Source organism: Cupressus sempervirens, chromosome 3 (genome assembly GCF_028749045.1).
Source record: "Cupressus sempervirens isolate cs-2001-9-10 chromosome 3, ASM2874904v1, whole genome shotgun sequence".
Classification (NCBI taxonomy): Eukaryota; Viridiplantae; Streptophyta; class Pinopsida; order Cupressales; family Cupressaceae; genus Cupressus; species Cupressus sempervirens.
The window spans coordinates 444,995,979-445,016,904 of record NC_143120.1 but is presented as its reverse complement, the minus strand read 5'-3'; the positions used below and the strand labels follow the sequence as shown (position 1 = coordinate 445,016,904).

General features: G+C 37.9%; 1 protein-coding gene across 4 annotated transcripts in view; it reads right to left on the bottom strand.

The window, feature by feature from the left end:
* LOC149566983 (serine/threonine-protein kinase GRIK2-like) overlaps window positions 1-19,712 on the bottom strand; it is a 177,084-nt gene extending 157,372 nt beyond the window's left edge. The window contains exon 1 of one of the 4 annotated variants that reach the window (XM_089820190.1): window positions 18,909-19,712. In XM_089820190.1, coding sequence (XP_089676316.1) covers window positions 18,909-19,145 — 237 coding nt within the window. In that variant the 5' untranslated portion in view covers window positions 19,146-19,712. The remainder of the gene's footprint in view (window positions 1-18,908) is intronic. The other 3 variants (XM_089820191.1, XM_089820193.1, XM_089820192.1) reach the window with 3 other exon arrangements.
* Between the last annotated feature and the right edge of the window lie 1,214 nt (window positions 19,713-20,926).

Sequence of the window (20,926 nt, the reverse complement as noted above, 5' to 3'; positions counted from 1 at the left end):
CTTTCTTCCATATTACAATTTCTTTAAAAGGGAAAAATTTCTAAACATAGAAGAATAAACATGTCAAGAGAGAACTAAACTTACACGGATTGTTCTTTGATACTCGGATGCTCTCTATATTCTTGCTCAATTGATTTAGCAGTAGCTCGGCAAGGTCAAAGGATAACTTGTTCTTTACCACCTTGTACGCTAGGTCAACTACTTCACATGACACGTTGTTCAACCGGCTTGAGCTATAGATTTTGTGTGCAATCACATGAATGTCAAACTTCAATTCCATGTCAGTCACAGCACTTAGCTTCATGACTCTTCTGTCCCATTCGGCAAGAGTGTGCTTTGTCAATTCGACCCAACCTAGAGTTTTAGTGGTCTTAGCTTTATTCAACATGAGCAATCCAGTAATCTTGTGTATCATCTTCTTGGTTATCAAAATAGGACACGGCTCAAAATGAGTCTAATCCACTTCACTTGAAAATCCCTCAACATATGTAAGATATGTGTCAACCCTTTGTCACCAAATATTTATGCTCAAGTTTCATAATACCATCCACACATTATTCGTTGTATGCCTCATTCATCTCTAGGGTTCCAAGCTCCTAAATAGAACAGTGATAAAATGATTAGATGTCGTGAACAAGAAGTACCTTAGGTGGAATTTGGGATTATGCTCCAGCAAGATCAAGTGCCTTTGCAATTGTCGAACTCAATTTGAATGCGGGGAGCCTTGCAATCAACTCCATGAACCAATATTTCAAAACCTTTCTTAACCTTGTTGCTGGAAGATGCCATCGCTCGGTAGGGTTTTGAAGATGGGAGAAATCTTCAACAGCAATTGCTTAAATCACTCAGACGCTCTATGTTCTGAAAATTCGCAGTGAAACAATACATTTGATTTCCTCCTCTAACGAATTTCAGTCTTTACAATTGCCATTAATGCTTTGTACACATATCCGCTTGGTGACAAGTTGTCCTCCACTCGGTTTGGTCTTTAACGCTCAAAAGACACCTTCAACTCGGTAAGGTCTCCTGACTCGATAGGAACTACCAACTCGACATCTACATCCTAAAAAAGATATGCAACCCAACCTTGCTTGATAAGGTCTTGAACTTCAATCATCACTCAGTGATCCTCATGTATCTTGAAGGCTAATATGGATCTTTCTGCTTGCTAGTTGGAACTGGTATTAGATGACTTCTTCTGAATCACAGTTCCAATGATCTCCATAAGGAACTATGTCTAGGAGATTGTGCCACCCAACTCATTGACATGGGCATCAACAACTTTGGGACTTTGGCTTGCATTCTCTACAGATTTCTACACCCATTGTTGCCTCATTTGTTTTTGGATATTGTCAGCTTTGGCTTTTTTTTATCTTCTATTCTACCTATCTTCATACAATTCTTGGCAAGATGTCCAAGTTCTATACAAACAAAACATCTCTTTGTAGTGTCTCTCTTCCTCATGTGATGTTTTACACAATTTGCTCTATTGTGCCCAAACTCACCACAGTAGTAACATCTACACCATATGTTGTAATCCCAACCAAATATTGCTTTCACAATTTGTTCTACTGGGTTCCACTTCTTAGTCTTACACTATGAAGATTTGTGTCCTTTCTTGTTGCAATTGTGACACTCTCCTTCAAACTTAGGTTTCTTTGTGCATTCACTTGCTCTATGACCATGCTTATTGCAATTGTAACACTTTCCATTGAATTTTTTTTTTACCATTGCTCCAACACTAATTTGATGTATGACCTATCTTACCACAATGACTACAAGTAGGTATTTTGTTCTTTTGAGCTCCTTACTGAGATGATTCACCTTCTTCTGTATATCCTAATCCAACTTTGCCTTTGTGTCTATATTGAGTTTGCTCATTCAATTGATTCATGCTTTCTTGAGATTTCATCATTCTCTCATTGGTTTGCTTTTCAATACTAAGATCATTCTGTAGTCTTTCATTCTCTGTCCTTAGATTAATAAGCTCTTGATTTGCATCATTGAGCTGATCAATAAAGTCTGTTTGCTGAAGGGATAGTTGTTGAATTTCATTGTCCTTTTCTTCTATCTCTTCTTTGGCTTTGTTCTTTTGTTCCATGACTTCACATAATTCAATTGATTGGATTTCTTGCTCTCTTTTCAGCTTTCTGACTTCTTCTTGAAGATTGGAATTCTTCTCAAGTAGGTCTTTGATTGTTGCATTAGCTTCATCTGGATTTCTTCCTGGGCATAAGTCTTCAATTCTTTCTTCAATGTAGAGATTGCCATCTATTTGTGTTGCAAGATCTTTCCTTCTTTGCAATGATTGAGAGAGTTGCTCCTTTGCTTTCTTGAGTTGTTCAATAGCTAATTGAAGATCCATCTTTTCATTCTCAATAGCCTTATCTAGCCTGTATCCCTCCATTGCCTCTGATCTTTTCTCAAGCTGTTAAACTTCTAATGTGAGAACCAATTGCTCTAATATCAATTGTTGGAAATGTAAGGTAGGCTAGGTTACTAAGAGGGGAGGGGTGAATCAGGAACCAATAAAACTTTAACTCACTTCTCCAATTAATCCTTCATATATTATTCTAATCTAATTGCATGCATAAAAGAATGAAAGCAATAAAACATTCATAACACTTTGACACAAGATATGGTGACCCAGAAACCTTCAATTAGAAAGTAAAACTGGGGTGGGGATGATACCCACAAGCTTTAGTACTACAATATAAAGTTAGCTTGTTAAGGCTTACAATTGACCACTTCTGGAGAGCTGCCCTATTAGGAGCAATAAGGACTGTTAGCTCCACCATGTTAAAGGATTTACAAACATACAATGCAGTATACACTTTGTTAGGAGATTTAGCAAAACACTGTTAAGTCCACCCGATTAAAGGACTTGATTAATGCACCTATTAAAATGAATCAATGGCTGATCTATGATCTGCAACTATGATTTGTTGAACGAGATCCCTTGGATTGCAATGATCACCTTACTATGATAGATAAGTCTCTGTTGTATCTTCAATTCACACACATCTCCTTATACTTCTTCACATACTCATACTTAATTACTCATTTGGATATGATACAATACATTACATATATATCAATCCAATTAACCACTTACTGGATTCGGCTACAATACCAAAATCATTATTATTCACAAAGTCGGCCTATTATTGTAACTCGGGTTCAAAAGACAAACTCGGTGATGTTCTGACACTCGACAAACACTGTCAACACTCGGCATACTCTAGCACTCGGTTGAAGTTGAAGCTCGGTCCGTACTAATCACTTTGCGTAGCACGAACTCAGTCAACTTTGTATGACTCAGTGAACACTGAGAAACTCAGTAGATACAGAATCACTCGGTTGACACTGCATGACTCAGTCAACACTAGATTCACTTCGTTAACACTGTGAGCTCGGTAGACACTGTAGAACTTGGTTAGCACTACAGAGCTCAGTTAACACTAAGATCTTCATCACTTGTACTAGATAGCTCGATAGACTCTGCTACACCCAGGCTATACTGTAAACTATCTCAGAAGTTTGGTAGACACTGTGAAGCTCGGCATGAACTGCACTTTGACTACTTAGCTCGGTAGCAGCTGAAACAATTGGTTAAAACTACTGGATGAATGATATGCTCAGTAGCAACTGTAGAGCTCGGTAGCAATGTAACCAACTGACTAAGTGTTAAGTCACTAATAGACAAATTGACCTTAATGTCAACAATGATTACATAGCTGATTACTTAAGTACATAGAAATCAATCTGATTCATTTCTAAATGCAATTAAGATTTCTTTTCGGATATTAAACTAAGAGGTAGATTACAATTCTGTGCAATTCTTATACAAGGGCAACCTCAAAGAGTTAAGGATAAAAGTTTATGAAATGGCAATAAGCCTTTCTTTGGGCAGAGAAAAACTTGTTTGTAGTATTCAAAGTTTAATGGACAGCCGCACCAAGATTCATCACGGATGACCAGTAAAGTTGAGACGAAGGTTGTAAGCTGATAACAAATGCTTATGTGAATATAACCTGCAAGACAAAAGGGTGGATAATCAGTACTGAACAAAACATGAAATGTATATAAGAAAATAAACCAAACCAAGTCAGCTCATGGTGATCTAAGGATATAATTCTTGTTGTCAAGTTCAGCAGTGGGTAATCGGGCACATAGTCTCCATGTAAATCCTTGGCCAGGATAGGTTTGATAGCTTAATATACTATTATGATCAATGGAGTTTAGGATAGCTTGCAATCATATAATTGGGTTGATGAAGCTAGTCACAACCTAACCGGCTATGAGTTGACAATCTAACACCAAGATGCTCAATGGTAGGATAGGGATCTCCCATGCCGAATCCCGTGCAGGGAGGGCCTTTCTCAATAGAGATTGTGTGGGGATACTTAGGGTCTACGTTTGCGAGGTTAAGCCTTTAACAATGCTTCTCCTCTCCACCCAATGCAAGGACTTGCTCAACACATAAGGATCTGCATTCATATCACCATCTTTTACCAAGTATTTTACTTTTGTATATATATTTCAAACTTCAGCTGAAGTTATGATTAGTTAGTTATTATTGTTATAATCTTATTACATATTTACAAATAATCTAATTAAGTAATTGAATTAAACCGTCTTTCATTCTGATGATACAAGTTGTTATCTAGATTAAAGTTAATTTATGTTGTAACCATTAATCCCTTTTCACATGATTATGTAAAGTAGTTGTTATAACTATCTTTCATGCATATAAATTATGGAAAGTTACATATTTTTCATCTATATTAAATTGTCAAATTATGGTTGGGATTAGTAGGTTACGCACTCCATATAATTATCATGAACAAAAACAAGAAGTTTATAATCAGTTGTTGAGTATTGGATTGCTTAAAATGTTTCTTGGACAGGATCTAGAACCAACTACAAATATTGCAAAAAGGAGAAAATAGTTTGATCAAAGAGATAAAGCACTTGGCTCTCTTAGATATACCATCTCTCATGATTTGCTATACCACATTACATTTTGCACACATCCTCACGATGCTTGAACAACATTGGAGGAATCTTTGGTAAACCTGATAGAACGAGAAAATTTAGATTGGAGAATGAGCTCATAGGCCTAAACCCTTGTGATTTTGACAACATTCAGGACTTCTTCTCTAAGTTCAATTCCATGCTTTCCTATACCAACAGTTTTCTCCAGGCTTCTTGTGACTGGTTCCTTTGGACGCAACTGTTATTGCCAATGAATATTAAATGTCTGTACCTGCTTAAGCAATTAACGGCATCTTCAGAATATCCGAACTTTAGTTTATATTCCTTCTGCGTATATATCTGCCATAAAGACTCTAAACAAGGTTTCGCTTGATACTCTATTCATTACTATCAATGCTAGCTGACATCTTTATCAGTGTTACCGTAAATGAACATTTTACTTGTCTGGAGTTGGAGCGGAACAAAGTATGGCATCTTGTAGAGGAGTACATAGCAGTATCTTAAAGATATCTTCTCTCAATCAATGTTCTCAACAATAGGGAGGCATTCTGATGCATGCTTCCATATTTTGTATCATTACGTGTATTTTAGTGTATACTCTTTTCTCATTGTGGCAATCCTGACCGAATCTGATTGACATTGACATTACAAAATACATTTTAACGTGTCAGCAATCCATAATTCAACTGGAATCTGAACTTTAGTTCCTGGGCATATTTCGCTGTGTGATTCCATGCACAGTGGACAAATACAGTATGCTCTAACTTCCCTTTCCTCAGATGGGACTGAAACACAATGTTTGGCAAAAAACTAAATCTCTGATTCTGCAAAATAACTCCTTGACTATTAGAGGGAATGCTTCTTTGAGATGTTGTGTTACTGCTTTAAGGATATAATTTGCTATTGGTAGTCCTTAGTATTCTTGTGTAATTGATTATTTGTAACTGACAATCCAAAAGTCCATTGTTCTAATAACCCCTTTGCTCATAACTTTGCACTCATTGCATTCCATGAGCTCACTTTATGTTCAGGCTTTCTGTCAAACACACTGCCTTAATCATTTGAGGCATTTGAATTGTGAAACTCAACAAATTGTGATAAACTAGTAATTCTAATTTTACTAGCTGCTGCTGTGGCATATAAACATTGTCATCCTGCTACCACACATCGTTGTCTCCTTATGCTCATAGATAAGGAAATTGTCATTATCAATGGTTTTGCTTATGCTCTCAATATTAGCGCCAATGTTTTATCAAATCTCCAACATTATTTCTTAAAAAGAGACCCTAAATTTTATGAAAATTTGGGTTCCATCGTAGACACCTAAGAGTTGGCACCTCAATTAAGCACATGGTCTAGGAGATTTTCACTCTAGGTGATGATAGTTGTTATCTCATTCCACATTTAGTGCACATATCACATTATCATCCTCATTATCACACATACTTCATTGCAATGGGGAGGATGATGCACCTTTGGTGGACTTGTGATTCCACCTTGTGTAGGTGATAGCTTATCCTCTCCTTATCATTTTCTCTTATCGCATTTCCTATTGGCCTATTATGTACATTTTATTCATGTCAAGGAAGTCCATAATCAATAATAGCTTTCTTGCATCTTAATGCAATTGTCTTGCCAATCTCTTGTGGAAGTTATCTTGGTCTTTCATTTGATCCTGGGGGTGTTGTAGAGTCACCTAAAACTCTAACAAATACATTAAAACAAAGAGGCTATATCTACGAATTCATGAGAAAATTGCATTGGGTTGCCTCGATTTTGTGATGTCAAAATTGAAGACAACAAAACAAGATGAGAATAATTGAATTCCAATAGTTGTGTTCAAATCCAAGATCTGATTAAACAAAAAATATAGACAATAATATAGACTCTATGATGGACAAGTTAAGATGACACGTGTTCTATGGAGATTACGTCAGACTAACTCAACATGAAGAAGTTCAAGGTCAAGTGAACTCACTTAACAATGTCGTGGTGGCACCTATCTATCATCAACCTAGGAGAAAAAGAGATATAGTTGGCATAAGATTTCCATTAATCAAGGAGACGTTATGTGCTCTTGTTTTTATTTTAACCAAGTAACAGAAGAAAATACCTAAGTCAACTTAATACAACGTACATTTAATTATGAAAATAAAATGGAGCGTGGAAGAAGGTGGAAGTGGGGAGGACGGTTAGGGTTTTAGAATTCACGCAGAAGCAGAGTCATTACGCCGGTAGGCTCGTTATTTCAGCCCAACACAAGGACGGATTCTCATGGCGCCTTATAGCAAGTAGATACACAGATATTTCAAGAAATGCAAAGGGTATGGGGGGTGAGAGAAAGCTAACCAGATTTGGAAGCAAAGAAGATTGAGCTTAAGGGGGGTATTCAGTGTTGATGAATAGCCTTAGAGATGGACATAGACCCTTGGAGAATGAGGAATGGAGGCCCAAAGAGAAGCAAGGGGTGGAACTGATTACTAAAGACCAACCTACAACTGTGGACAATAAGTGTACGATTGGATTGAGTCAGAAGCCTGGAAGGACTTGGTTCAACAATACAAAGCTAAAGCCTTTTTTATGAAGTGGGTTGGAGGCTGGTCCTACTTTCTCCGGGTCCATAAATGGGTCAATGAGGAATGGGGTACACATTTTGCTCTGTGTTCTCTGTTGGGTAGACTCTATATGGTCATTGTCAACAATGAAAGACAGAAGACAAGGATCATGTTTAGAGGACACTTTATGATGGGTGGTATTGGATGGTTCATTAAGGACTGGGTCCTAAATTTTAACCCTAAGCAGGCTAAGATAGGGAAAATCCCTATTTGGGTAAGGCTCTATAACTTACCACACAAAAATTGGCATGAAGATACTCTAAGGCCCATTGGAAACAAGCTGGGCAGATTTATTAAGGCAAATGAGGCTATTGAGAAAGAGGATCACAACATTTATGCAAGGATTTGTATTGCATGGAAATCCCATCCGCTTATGCCACATGCGATCGAGATCAGGACTTCGGAAGGTTATTGGTGGCAAAAGATTTAAATAGATGAGGTATTGGAGAAATGTCAGAATTTCAAGGAGTGGGGTCACTCTAAGAAAGAATATGGTGTGGATTTAAAAGGAAAAAGACAGTAGGATGTTGGTTTGGAGGATCGGCTTATCAGAGCACTGAACGCACAAGAGGACCAAAGAAAGTAGACAGATTCTACCAATAAGATGGATAATCAGGACAACGGGGGGTTCCCATTCAGAGATACAAAGAAAAGGCTAGGTGGTGTCAGGAAAAATCAGGATTTGATACAAGTAGAAGCAAACAAGGCGGAGGCAAGCGTGGATAAAATTTTAGGTACAGGTCTTCATGAAAAGCCATATGAGGTGGTCTTGTCGAGGGTGGTTGTGCTTGATGGGTAAGTTTTTTTTTTTTTTTGTGGATATGACCAAGTGGGGGATCTATTGATGCTCAAATGGATGTAGTCTATCTAGAGCAGGGACTTATGAGTATTGCACTTGTCTCTTGTCCCACTGTGTCAAGTATGGGAGTTTTGTCACCACTAGTTGAAGAAGTGACAAGGACAGATCTATATACTGGGGTGGGTGCGGTAAGGGAGATCATTTAAGCCTATGACTATAAGGACAATCATGTATCACCAAAGAAGGTGACGAACAAGCCAGATGGGTTTGAGAAAAGTCTACACCTCGGTTCCTCAAAAAGATGAGTTTGGTGAGTCTGATAGGCTGGGTATTTAGTGAAAAACAAACTATTAGTCAATCTCAATCCAAGACTCCAAAGACAAAAACTAGCGATCACAAGTCCAAGGAAGGAAATCCATCCAACAGCTATTAGAGGATGCAAGCAATATGAAAGGGTAGTGTAAGCTCAGATCCGAGAGAGCTCCTAGGCCACAACAAAGGTCCTTGCGTGGAATGTCACGGGCTGCAATGCCCCTAACAAAAGGCGGCTGATCAAGTGAGGGCTTGATCAGGTGAAACCAAATATAGTGTGTTTACAAGAAACCAAGTTAAACAAAGGTGCAGTGAAAGTTTTTGGAGTTAGACAGCAACGGTCAAGAACCTTTAGGGAGGCTAACGGAGCATTAAATGGGCTTGGAAAACTTTTGAATCCAAGGACTACCTAGGTAAATGCGATCTCTCAAACAAGGTGGTGGTAACTTATTCAAGCAAGATCTTTTATTATTGATTTTTCCTGTTACTTGTTAAATATTTATGGTCGAATATGTAGAAAGCAGTATGGGATGAGATTTCTGGGGTTATGGGCAGTCTTTAGGCAAGAACCGTTTTACTTGCAAGTGATTTCAATGCTATTCTATAGATGGGGGAAAAGAAAGTGGGGATGGGACAACTGAATATGGTTCAGATTGAGTTTCAGCAGTTTGTTACACTAAATGGGTTGTGGGATGTCAAACCAAGGAATGGGATGTTTACATGGACTAATTGAAGGAAGGGATTCTCCAATATTGCTGAGAGACTTGATTGGTTTCTTATTGGTGGATCTTGGGAGGAACTTCCCTTGGTATTTGAAGCTAATATACTGGAACTATCTGGTTCTAATCATTTTCCAGTGGCACTGATCATTCAAAAAGATGCAGTCCTAAGCAGATATCCTTTCAAGATGGAGAAGATGTGGCTCAGAGAGAGGATTCTATAATATGGTTACCGAATGGTGGCGGAATGCATCCAAGGAGGAGGGGAATAAAGGCTACCAATTCTTTTAGAAGCTATAGTTTCAAAAACAAGACTTGTAAAGGTAGAATAGGGAGCACTTCAAGGACATCTTTGAAGAGAAACAATGCTTGGAGGGGCAGCTAGAAGCCTTAAACAGCAAAGTACTAGAGTCAAGTATGGATGATATGGACTTCTAGAATGAAAGGTATCTTTTGAACCAATATGGGGAGACATTGCAGCGAGAGGAGATCTATTAGCGACAAAAGTCGAGAGAGGATTGATTGAAAGAAGGCAATAGAAATACCAAGTTCTTTCACAGCTTAGTCAAGACGAGGAGATGTATTAATCAGATAAATTCAATTGGAAATTGCAATGGTCAAGTCATTGAGAAGATGGATGATATTCATAGAGAAGTTGTAATTTTTTGACAAGCTTTGGAGTGCAAATGGTAGCAGAAGTCATGTTTGTAAGGACGGGGTTTTGGAGGTCATTTCAGGCCTGCTTTCGGAAGCGGACAATATTATATTGAATGAAGCAATGACAATGAAAGAATTGAGGGCAACAGTTTTTGGTATGCATGGGGTTAAGGCCCCGAGCCTAGACAGGTTCCAAGCCTTCTTTTAACAGAAATTTTGGAATGAGATTAAAGAGGAGTTGCTTAAAGTGGTTGAGGAATCCCAATCTAATGGGTTTGTTCCTTCTGATTTTAACAATACATCGGTTACTCTTATTCCCAAAAAGGAGAAGACGGAAGGCTTCGAGGATTATAGGCCTATCTTCCTATGCAACACCAGCTACAAAATCATCACAAAGGTGGCAGCAAATAGATTGAAAAAGGTTCAGAACAAAATCATTTCGCCAGAACAGAGTGGTTTCACTCCCAATAGGTTCATTGTGGATAGTATTATTACAACACATGAGGCCATTCACACAATTAGAAGGGGCAGACATAGGAGAATGGTTTTAAAGATTGACATCCACAAAGCATATGATAGGGTGAATAGGGATTTCCTATTACGAGTGCTCAAGAAGTTTACTTTCACAGAAAGGTGGATTGCATAGATCAAGAGCATGATGGGATGCTCCCATGTGTCTATCCTTGTGAATAGTAGCCCACAAGGTTTCTTCCAAACTTCAAGGGGTCGACACCAAGGGAACCCTATATTGCCTTTTCTATTCATCATTCTGATAGAAGTACTTGGTCAACCAACTGTGAGGAAACATAAGCAAGATCAATGGAAGGATGTTTCAATTGCACAAGGCATCGATCCAGTTAGTCACTCTCAGTTTGCCAATGATACAGTCCGTTTAGGGGAGGATTCTAAGCGAGAGGCGGGTGTTATCAAGAGGGTACTAGATAGCTTCAGGATGGGCGAGATGGGCTATAAACTGACATAAATCTAAAGTGTTCTTTTCTAACACTGAAGTGGGCTCCCAAAGGGCAATTTCTAGGGTGTTGGAGCTAAGATTAGCAAACTTCCAGGAAGGTTGTTGGGAACTTCGCTCTTTGTCAGTTCTGATTCATCTAGCTTGTGGAAAGAGCTAATTGATGGTTGTTCTAGGAAGATGGAAGGCTAGAAGAGTAAGTGTTTGACCTCTGTGAGTAGGTTGTTGATGTTCAAGTCAGTAATTTCGGCAATGCAAATCTACTCCATGGCATACTTCAAAATTCCAATCAAAGTCATCAAGTCCATTCAACAGCAGATGCACAAGTTTTTTTGGAATGGGGCTAATGATCAAGATAAAATTCCTCTTTAGGCATGGGACGTCATTTGTAAACCAAAGAGGTGTGGTGGGGCTAGGGTGCGGGATTGGAGACTTATGAATGAAGCTATGGGAGCTAAAATTGTGTGGAGTATGTACATTCAACCCAACCAAAGGTGGGTTAAAATTCCTCAGGCTAAGTACTTGTATACTGATAGTCATGGTTGAATCCTCACCATTAACAATCCTATCAGCGATTTGGAATTTTCTTTGTAGCCGTAGGAGTATCCAACTTAGCAGTTGGATTCTGGGGAGAAGGCAAAATTCTGGCATGACTCATGGGACGGGCAACCGGTTCTTAATGATGCGGGCATCCCCCCGAAGGTGGTGGAAACTACAAGTACACATTAGTGAGTTCACATGGTGGATTTTGTGGATAGGAGGAATAGGGTAGTGGGGATCAAGCCATTGGAAAGATCCAGCAAAGCTTGGCCTCCAAGAGAACAAGTACAATGCCTTGAAGGCAATTCTAGACAACAGAACTGTGGAGTTGAACAATGAGTAGGATGAAATTTTTTGGTGTGCTTTGAAGAGTGGATAGTACTCGGTCAAAAATTGGTTACTCTATGATGGTGAATGAGGCAAATTTAGAGGAATGGGCAAAGAACGTCTGCTAGAACAAACATTGCCTCCCTAAAGGAGGGTGTTTACATGGTTGGTAAGGAAAGGAAGGATCCTTACTAGAGAAAGATTGATGATATTTGGTTGTGTTGCCCCCTTCCATTGTGTCCTTTGCAAAAATGGTAGAGGAGATCCTAGACTATGTGTTCCTACATTGTGAATATGCATAGGAGACATGGAATTATATAAGGAATAAACTTAATTAGCAAGGACTGTTACCCCAGCATCTAAGTGAATAGCTTCAGCAGTGGCAAATCCCACAAGGTAAATCTTTGTTCTCGGTTATATGGTATGTTATTCCTATAATCACCCTTTCGGAGGTCTGGAAAGAAAGAAATGAGAGGATATTTAGGGACACTATAAAGGATGGCAATAGATTTCTCATTAGATTGGAGAAATCTATTTCAGAATCGGTTTCAAAAGCTACTGCCTATGGGGCAAACCAAGTTCATTTCAGCAAACAGGATTTGGCAATTCAACATAATTGGACTTTGATCAAATGTGTGCCCGTTCATGGGCTTGAGCAAGTTAAAAACTCTTCTCTAAGCAGGTTGGGGTGGAATGAGAGGCCTCCAAATTGTGGATAGATTAAGGTAAATTTTGATGGCGCCTTTAAGGGTAATCAGGGGCCTTCAGGCGCTGGGTTCATCACTAGGGACTCAGATGAAAACACTATGGCTATAGGAGCTAAACCACTTCCAAATGGAACTAAAATGAAGCCGAGTGCGCTATTGTACTGTGTACGATTCAATTGGCTCGAAAGCTCGAGGTCAAATTCATCCATATGGAGGGAGATTCCTAATTAGTGATTAATGGGATTGCAAGAAGGAGAATGGATGCATGGTATTTGAATAAAAGCATTAAAAAGATTAAGAAGACTTTAAGCGAGTTTGAAGATTTTAGAATTGACCATGTCTATTGGGAGGCAAATATTGAGGCAGACATCCTATCTAAGGTGGCAGTTGGGAATGGGGATCATCCCACTTCAAAGATATTTCAAGTTTTAAAGATTTGCAGCTAGCGGAAGCAGACCATGAAAGTGATATAGTATAAGGGGCACAGGTTTTAGTATCATGTAGCAGCAACCTTTAAAAATGAAATGCAATATTGATTTGGCTATGGATGGAGAGGACAGACCATCATTATTTTTTCATGTCTCTTCCTTATTCTTCGCCTGGGCATTGGAATTGAGCCCAAAGGAAGTAGCTTTGAAGGTCTTGCAAATTTGTGTTGAGGCTAAATGGGTAGAGGGAGCTGAAGATATTGCAGATTTGGCTGTACAAGGATGAGGTCTACACCCTAGAGGCAGAGTGTGGCATATGGTGGCATTGTCAGCAATGAGGCTGCAAGCATTCATTCTATAGAGCTCCTCAATTCCAGTCATGGAGCAGATTGACCAAGTGAAGGAAGGATGGAACAGTTTAATGCAATACACACAAGGTGCTGAAAAGGAATTGAAGGAGCTGGAGAGGGAACGCCAGAAGAAGAGGAAATCTACACCCAAGCGTGGAGTGTGTGCAGTAGGAGAAACCAGTGTCATGGGAGAGATGAAGGCTTCCAAACGAGAGCAAAAGATGCAGGAAATAGAGCACAAGCGTGCTGGCCTGTTCATCCCCATCTGGAAAGAGGAAGAAATGAAAGCATGGTTCAAGTGAGAGCTGTTGATAGTGTTTGGGTCTGGCTGTCAGTGGCCAATTTTGTTTGTGATGCAAAATATTGGATGGTCTGTTCTGTTATGTTTGGTCATTGCAATTTTGCTTATAATTTGCCATGGATTGTGTGCGTTTTCTGGAAATGGTCTTGTGATTTGGTCTACTAAGCTGATTGGATGTCTGGTAATAGTTTAGTCTGATGGTTAATGCTAGAACATACATACAGAAGATGTAATTGCTCTTTTTATTATTAATATAATACAACATATATTACCGATCAAAAAAACCGTACAATTAATAACTACTACTCTTATTTCTAATTTTTCTAAGTAAATAAAAGAAGTTAACTAACTAAATATTAGGTGCAATCATATAATGATGTCAACACCCCTCTAAGTGCAACGTCGTGAAAAAAATGGATCTCAGCAAGACAAGCCATACTAGGTATGCATGTAAAATCTTTAGAAACCCAATGTACAGGGAGAGTATAGACTTCCAAAGGAAAAAAAATCAACCCTACAAAAAAATCATGGCAAAACAAATGGTTGACCTAGTAACTTTAATCCATTTGAATAGAATGGAATGGCCTATTTCTTCTCCAAAGACCTGCAGCAATTGATCTAGAATCTCTCAAAACTGCAGAAGTATAACGATAGGGGAAATAAGCTAAACTAATATCTCAAAAGAACGGCATGAAGATTAAACTACTCTCCTACAATATCATATTAATTTTAATCATGAACTTGCAATGATTAAATCTCCCTACAAACAAAAAATAGCAGGATGACAATAGATTATCTAAAATCACTCAATATTGCGAAACTATAAACCCTTGGGGAAGAAGCTAAAATAATATCTAAATATGAATGAAATGAAACCTATGCTACCAACTTATTTTCAATAATGAACTTGCAATTATTAAATCTCCTTAGAAACAAAACAAGTAAGATGAGAATAATTCCAACGCAAACAAAATAGGTATAACAACATTCAAATATATGTGATCATGATCCAAGACATATAATATAAAAGAAATGGACTAAATAAATAGACTGAAAGACAAGTCAAGATGGCAAGTGTTCCAAAGAGTTTGGTAGCCATAACAATCTATGAACTGACTCAACATATAGGAGCACAAATGTGGAGTGAACTCACTTGATAAGGGATTGGTGGCACCTTGATACCATCAATCAAGAAGCAAATAGGTAGAGGTGGCACAAGATTCTCATCAATCAAAGAGATAACATATGCTCTTATTTCCTAATTTATCCAAGTAAATAGAGGAAATTGCATAAGTAAACTTAATATATGGTGCAATTATATACTTACACCAACAATGGTTATTAAACACCTAGTAGTGACACAACATGAAGGATGTTCGAGGTGTCAGGTGGTAATTTGATGCCTTTGTTGTAGAGTGACAAGTTTATCTAGTATAGAACAAATTTGATGGATTGAAATCAACAAAAGGGCCAAGTATGGCAAGGATTTAACTAGATGATGTTGTGGGCAATAGCATTACACCAAAGTGTACAATCATTGAAAAAAAACTCCTCTTAAACTATTGGGTTTTGTCACAACTTCCTCATGAGGTTGTTGGATATATGCTCTATGATTTTTGGTATTATGTTTAATGTTCATGAGGATGTGTTGGTTATATGTAAAGTATATTTAGCTATAGTATTTAATCCAATTCATTGATGGCTCAAGGCTTTCTAATCTAAGCCAATGATATAAAGTGATCAAAGATAGATGCATAATGCCAACCATTGATCTTGTCATTGATAATGCTTGCTAATCCTAAATAAACTTAAAGCAAGAAGCTACCAAATGGCCCAAGATAACAAATTTGGATTGTTGATCAAAAAGAAAACCATCTACTCCAAATGGGATCTAGAAATTAATGCAAACCTTTAATCTTGCCACATCAGCCTAATCAGGCAATTTCTACTACTTCAAAAGGATTTACAAATTGTCACAGCCAAAAGTCCAAGGCGGCTATTAAATACAACTATAATATGTAGTCTTCAACATTCATTCAAGTAAAGAATTCCCATTGAAAGAACAAGAAAACAACTTGTCATTATTAGAAAGCCATGCATCAACAACATGAAAATTTGTGAAAAGTAACCTAGCACTAGTAGTGGTGCTCACCTATGCACCTTGTTAAATTCTAAGAAGGCTCTACCATAGGCAAAGAGAAGGAATATATACTTTACCTCATTCCTTCTGTTTGCTATACCATATTCCTTCCTTTATTATATTTAAAGGTGAAAAGAGGAATGGGTATGTTTAGGACCAAGACCCTTTGAATACAAAGCCAACAAGAGGTGGATTCAATTGACCAACTCTTTGTATTCTTAGCACTTCTATTCCTTTGTTACACTAAAATGTCACTTGAGTGGTTTGAAAGGTTGCACAATTAAGATCTAACCATTAACAAATGATTTTATCAGATATAGAAAATTAAAAATTGCAAAACATGTACAAGAATGGAAAGAGAATAATGTGGTGCACTTGTATTTAAAAACTGAACCAAAATTTGGAGGTCACTACCAGTAGGAGTGCCCTCATCCAAACTGATAAATTTCTACACACTATTGGGAATCTGGGTCCGAAAACTTTGCATCGGGCCTCTAGAAAAAATCAGTTGATCCTCGGAGGCCAATGACACCCCAGCCATCCTTGACCTGTTAATAGCACCATAGGTGACCTTGGTTAAGTATTTAGTGCTAGATTTTGGAACTAAGCTCCATCTCTATCTCCTAGGTAAATCCTTTGTCTTCCATCTCTCTCATGACCTGTAACTAAACTTGCAAAATAGAGAAAGTGTGTATGAGAGGCTATACAGGGGTTTTCCTTAGACAACCCCCCATTTTAGTGATCTCCACCTCCATGAATAGTCAATATTGAATATTGGAATAATGAGTGCGCTCTTGAATCTTAAGTGAGTCTTGCTATTAGCTAAATTCCATAAATGCAAACTAGATTCCTACTCAAGTGTGTTAGAGGTAAACCCTAAATTATATGACTGAAATTAATCATGAGTGCATGAATCACATAACTCGAAATGGTAGAACTCAGATCTAAAGCATCATTGCATAAATATGAGAATAACATGAAATCATACCAAACCCTTACTGAGAGGTACAATCCAATCCTTATTTGATAATCATCCACCACCATCCCTTGAAGTTTCCATGGTGTTGAAAAAATGTTGATTAAACACTTGATGCTTGTTAATTTGTCTTTAAATTTGCAGATCTTCACTTTACATGGATATTTCCAATTCACAATGCTTGCTGTCACAATCATTTGACATTACAAATAAGGATGATTACCTGCATTTATATGAGGTTCTCACTTTGAATAAATGAAATTCCAACTTATAATTCTGATATTTTTGCATCAAGGATAGTTTCAGAAAGCAAGGCTGACATAAAATCCTCTTGAATACTCATCCAAAAAGCACCAATCAATGTTGCTCGAGGCAACGTCAACTTGATTAAATCAGCCCAAATTTTTAAATATGCAAGATAGTAGGGTCTACATGCCCAAGATGCAATTTAATGGAAAGATATAATGTTTAAGTGCAGGAAATGTCTCTTGAGATTTTAAAAGGGATAGGACTTTTCAAATGATGAAAGATAATAGGAACACCTAGAATTAAGGGCCCAAACAAGAGGCACGATGAGATCTAGACTAAGAGAGTTCTCATGTTCATGAATTGATCATTAATTAAATGGATAATGAATTCCTATAATGCATAATAGACTGAGACAAACTAAAATAAGTGTTAGGAGAGTGTGGAATTGGATACCTTATCAAAGGTGTACAATCAGCGACCCTACATTCATCCATGTTGGAGCCTCGTTAGAATTCAAAACTTTGATAACTTTCACAATCTGAAATCCTCCTAATACTCTAGGTAGAAGAGACATGCCAACACCTAAAGACATGGCTTTTAAATAAGAAAGACGGTATTTAATAAAGGCAACATGACAAGAAAGAGTTGATCTTTGTTAACCCAGGGTGAATAAAAAAGATGGCTAATCTTCTTTCTGACACATTGGGCACCTATGTTGCCAGTAACGTAACAGCAAAGGCTTGTTTCACATTTCAATGGCAGAAACAGGTTTTTCCATTGCCGACGGCCGTTTCTAAGCTCCTTTTTTGTTTTAAATTTTATATTTTATATTTACTGCACTTCTGTTGGAAAGTGATAAGATGGTTCAGCTGTTGTTTTAAATTTTAAATTTTAAATTTACCTAGGAAGTGCGAGCCCAACTGCTAATTTTGACTGTCAACTCCAGCTGCTCATTTTGATTGCCAACTCCAGCAAAAGTAGCCGGGCATAGACTAGTAGTTAATAATTAAAAAACTGGAGTACACTAATATTATAAAACTGGAGTACACTAATAGTAATTAATTATTTTTTGTTACTTAAATGTACACTTGTGGGGAACATCTCAATGAATCTGGTGCTTGATACCTCCAATTAGTAAATAATATTTCAATTTAAATTTAAAATTTTGTAGACAAAGATTACAATTTTAGTAATAATATCTTCCAACAGTTGACAGATGTTTTGATTAGCTATTTATGAATATTACATATATTAAACTTTTGAAACAGTTGATATACACACACACATTTCTTTTATGGAACTTTTAAAAATTTGGTTTCTCATCACGTTGCCGTTGCGATTACGTTTCTCGTTTCTCGTTTCTCGTTACTAGCAACTATGATGGGCACCACTATTGATAATCTTTGGAGTTCTACATATCTTTCCACCATCCATTCTTGTTTTAATTGTGCCAATTCTCTAAAATGGACTTCCAAATCCTTTTTATCAAATATTTCAATATTCACAGAAGTAGTCATAAGTGTCTATCAGTCTATGGCCTTGGGTACACCAGACCATGGTACCCCCATTCATAAGCTAGGCCTTCCAAGTGTAAGGTTCCAAAAAAAATTCGAATCAGCAAATATTTGATGGAATCACATCCAGTTGGGAGTTGGTAACCCATCCGTTTGACAATTTCATAAATGGCTGTTGATCAATATGGTCACTTGCAATTAACTTTGTCAGAGAACTTAAACTTGAATATAATTACAATGGGAAATTGTTTTTTTTTTTTAATTTGAACATAACAAATACCTGAAGCTTTTCCCTACAGATCATACCTCGTTGTGAATCAGAATGTGGGTGTCTTTTACTGGAGGAAGTCTCTTATCATTGGCCATCTCTTTCGCAGATGGCTTCCCTACACCGTCTTGCTCAGCTCTCTCAATTTCAAGTAAAAGCTTCTCTGATGATGTCACCGACGAGCTAACAGGAACCACATCATATTGTTTGAATGCTTTCCAGCACCCGTTGCTTCTACCTCTCTTCTGAGTGATAGTGAAACAACCGCATCCCATATTCGACCACGGAAAACTACCCAAACGGCAGGGCAACCCCTCGCTCTTATTGTTACCACAACCGGATGGGTTTGGCGTAATCCCTCGACGAAATAAGGAGTGAATTGTGCCACCGCTGAGCTCAATCTTGACTCTTGGGGCGTCCGAATAAACGTGGTTGGCCTCCAATCCCTCACCTCCCCGGCTCGATTTTGTTTTCAAAAATTACAGAGAGACAACTATATGGAATAGAAAATACCCAATACTGTTGAGACTTCAATTCGCACGAGAATTCTCAAAAAGCAGACACGCGACGAAAGAAATACGTCGGATACAATGTCAACGGCTAAACTGTCACGCTTTCTATGCCATTACCATTTTGATGTTATCCATCACATCAATCTCAATACCCTGAGAATAAATCGCAGCTCCTAAAGTTTTCTTCCGAAAAAAGGAGCTCTGACTAAGCGATCATCATGGTTATCGTCATCACCACCTCAAATTCGCTAACAAAAAATAATTTGCACTCACTAAGCCAAATTGTTTGCAATTTGCAAATTATTGTATTCTTGCTTCAGTCAAATCAATATGGCATATTTCGTTCCACAATCTTATATGGTCATGATGTTTCGTAAATGTAAATTAAGCCGACCTACTCGTAAGGTGGATGAATAAATGATTTTGACGATATTTGCAAGATTAATGTATGAGATCTATTTCTACTTTACTAGCACATCTATAAAATTTCCAAGGTTTATTGGGTGTTCTTGTTTTAGCTCATGGGATAGATAGATAGATAGATAAAATTTTAACGTCCACGAGGCCAAAAATAGCCTATGGGACAGCAAGACAACTCAAGCAGACTTAAGTAGCGTTGTTCGCCTCTTGTGTAGACTAATGATGAGCCCCCCCAATTGCTCAATGTACTCTTCGTTGAACAGGTTATGCCAAGAACTGTCACATATAGTATCCGCAAACTTATCCCTGCTATCCTTGTAGGCCTCACATTCTAGAATAAAGTGCTGTTCAGTTTTCACTTTCCCAGAATTGCAAAATCTGCAAATTCTCTCTTCCCAAGCCTCCTTTGGCCTCTTCCAACGCCCGGTCTCACAACGAAGTTGGTGAGAGTTGGTTGTCAGCTGAGCAATAAGAATTTTAGCTCTCCAAGAAATGTTGTCTCCTATGTACACTTTTTCGAGTTGATCACAAGTGGGGTTGAACTCATTTATATAATATAGTTTCTTCCTCCCAATCTCGCTTCCCCAATTTCTCTTGTAGAATTTCTCCATAACAAAGACCTTTATTTCTTTATTACTTGTGGGGCACATATTGAAATGAATATTCCATTTACTCATCCACTTGATGTTTTGTTGCATCCATGTCCTTTTTCGCTTACATAGTGTGTCACTAAAGACAACTTTCGGCCATCTATCCTCTTCCATTTTTTTGATTCTTTTTAGATAGCTTAAAAGGCAAACCATAGCAAGTGCCTCAATAGGCGCAGCCCCCATTTCACTTAGCATGATGTCATATGGAACAGTGCTTTTAATTTTAAACTTGCTTGTAATCAAGCACTTTTGGATTCCTTCGATTTGTTTCCATTGTGCTATAGTAGTGCTGCTGGCCCATAATTCACACCCATAAAGAACAACTGGCAGCACAAGAAGACCAAACAAGGTTTGCTTCACGGCACCTATTCTGAAGAGCGTAGAAAGCCTTCCATCCACCTAATGTCCTTTTATACCTGCAGCTAGACCAGCTTAGTTTTTTGTTGAAATCGATGCCAAGGTATTTATATTCCG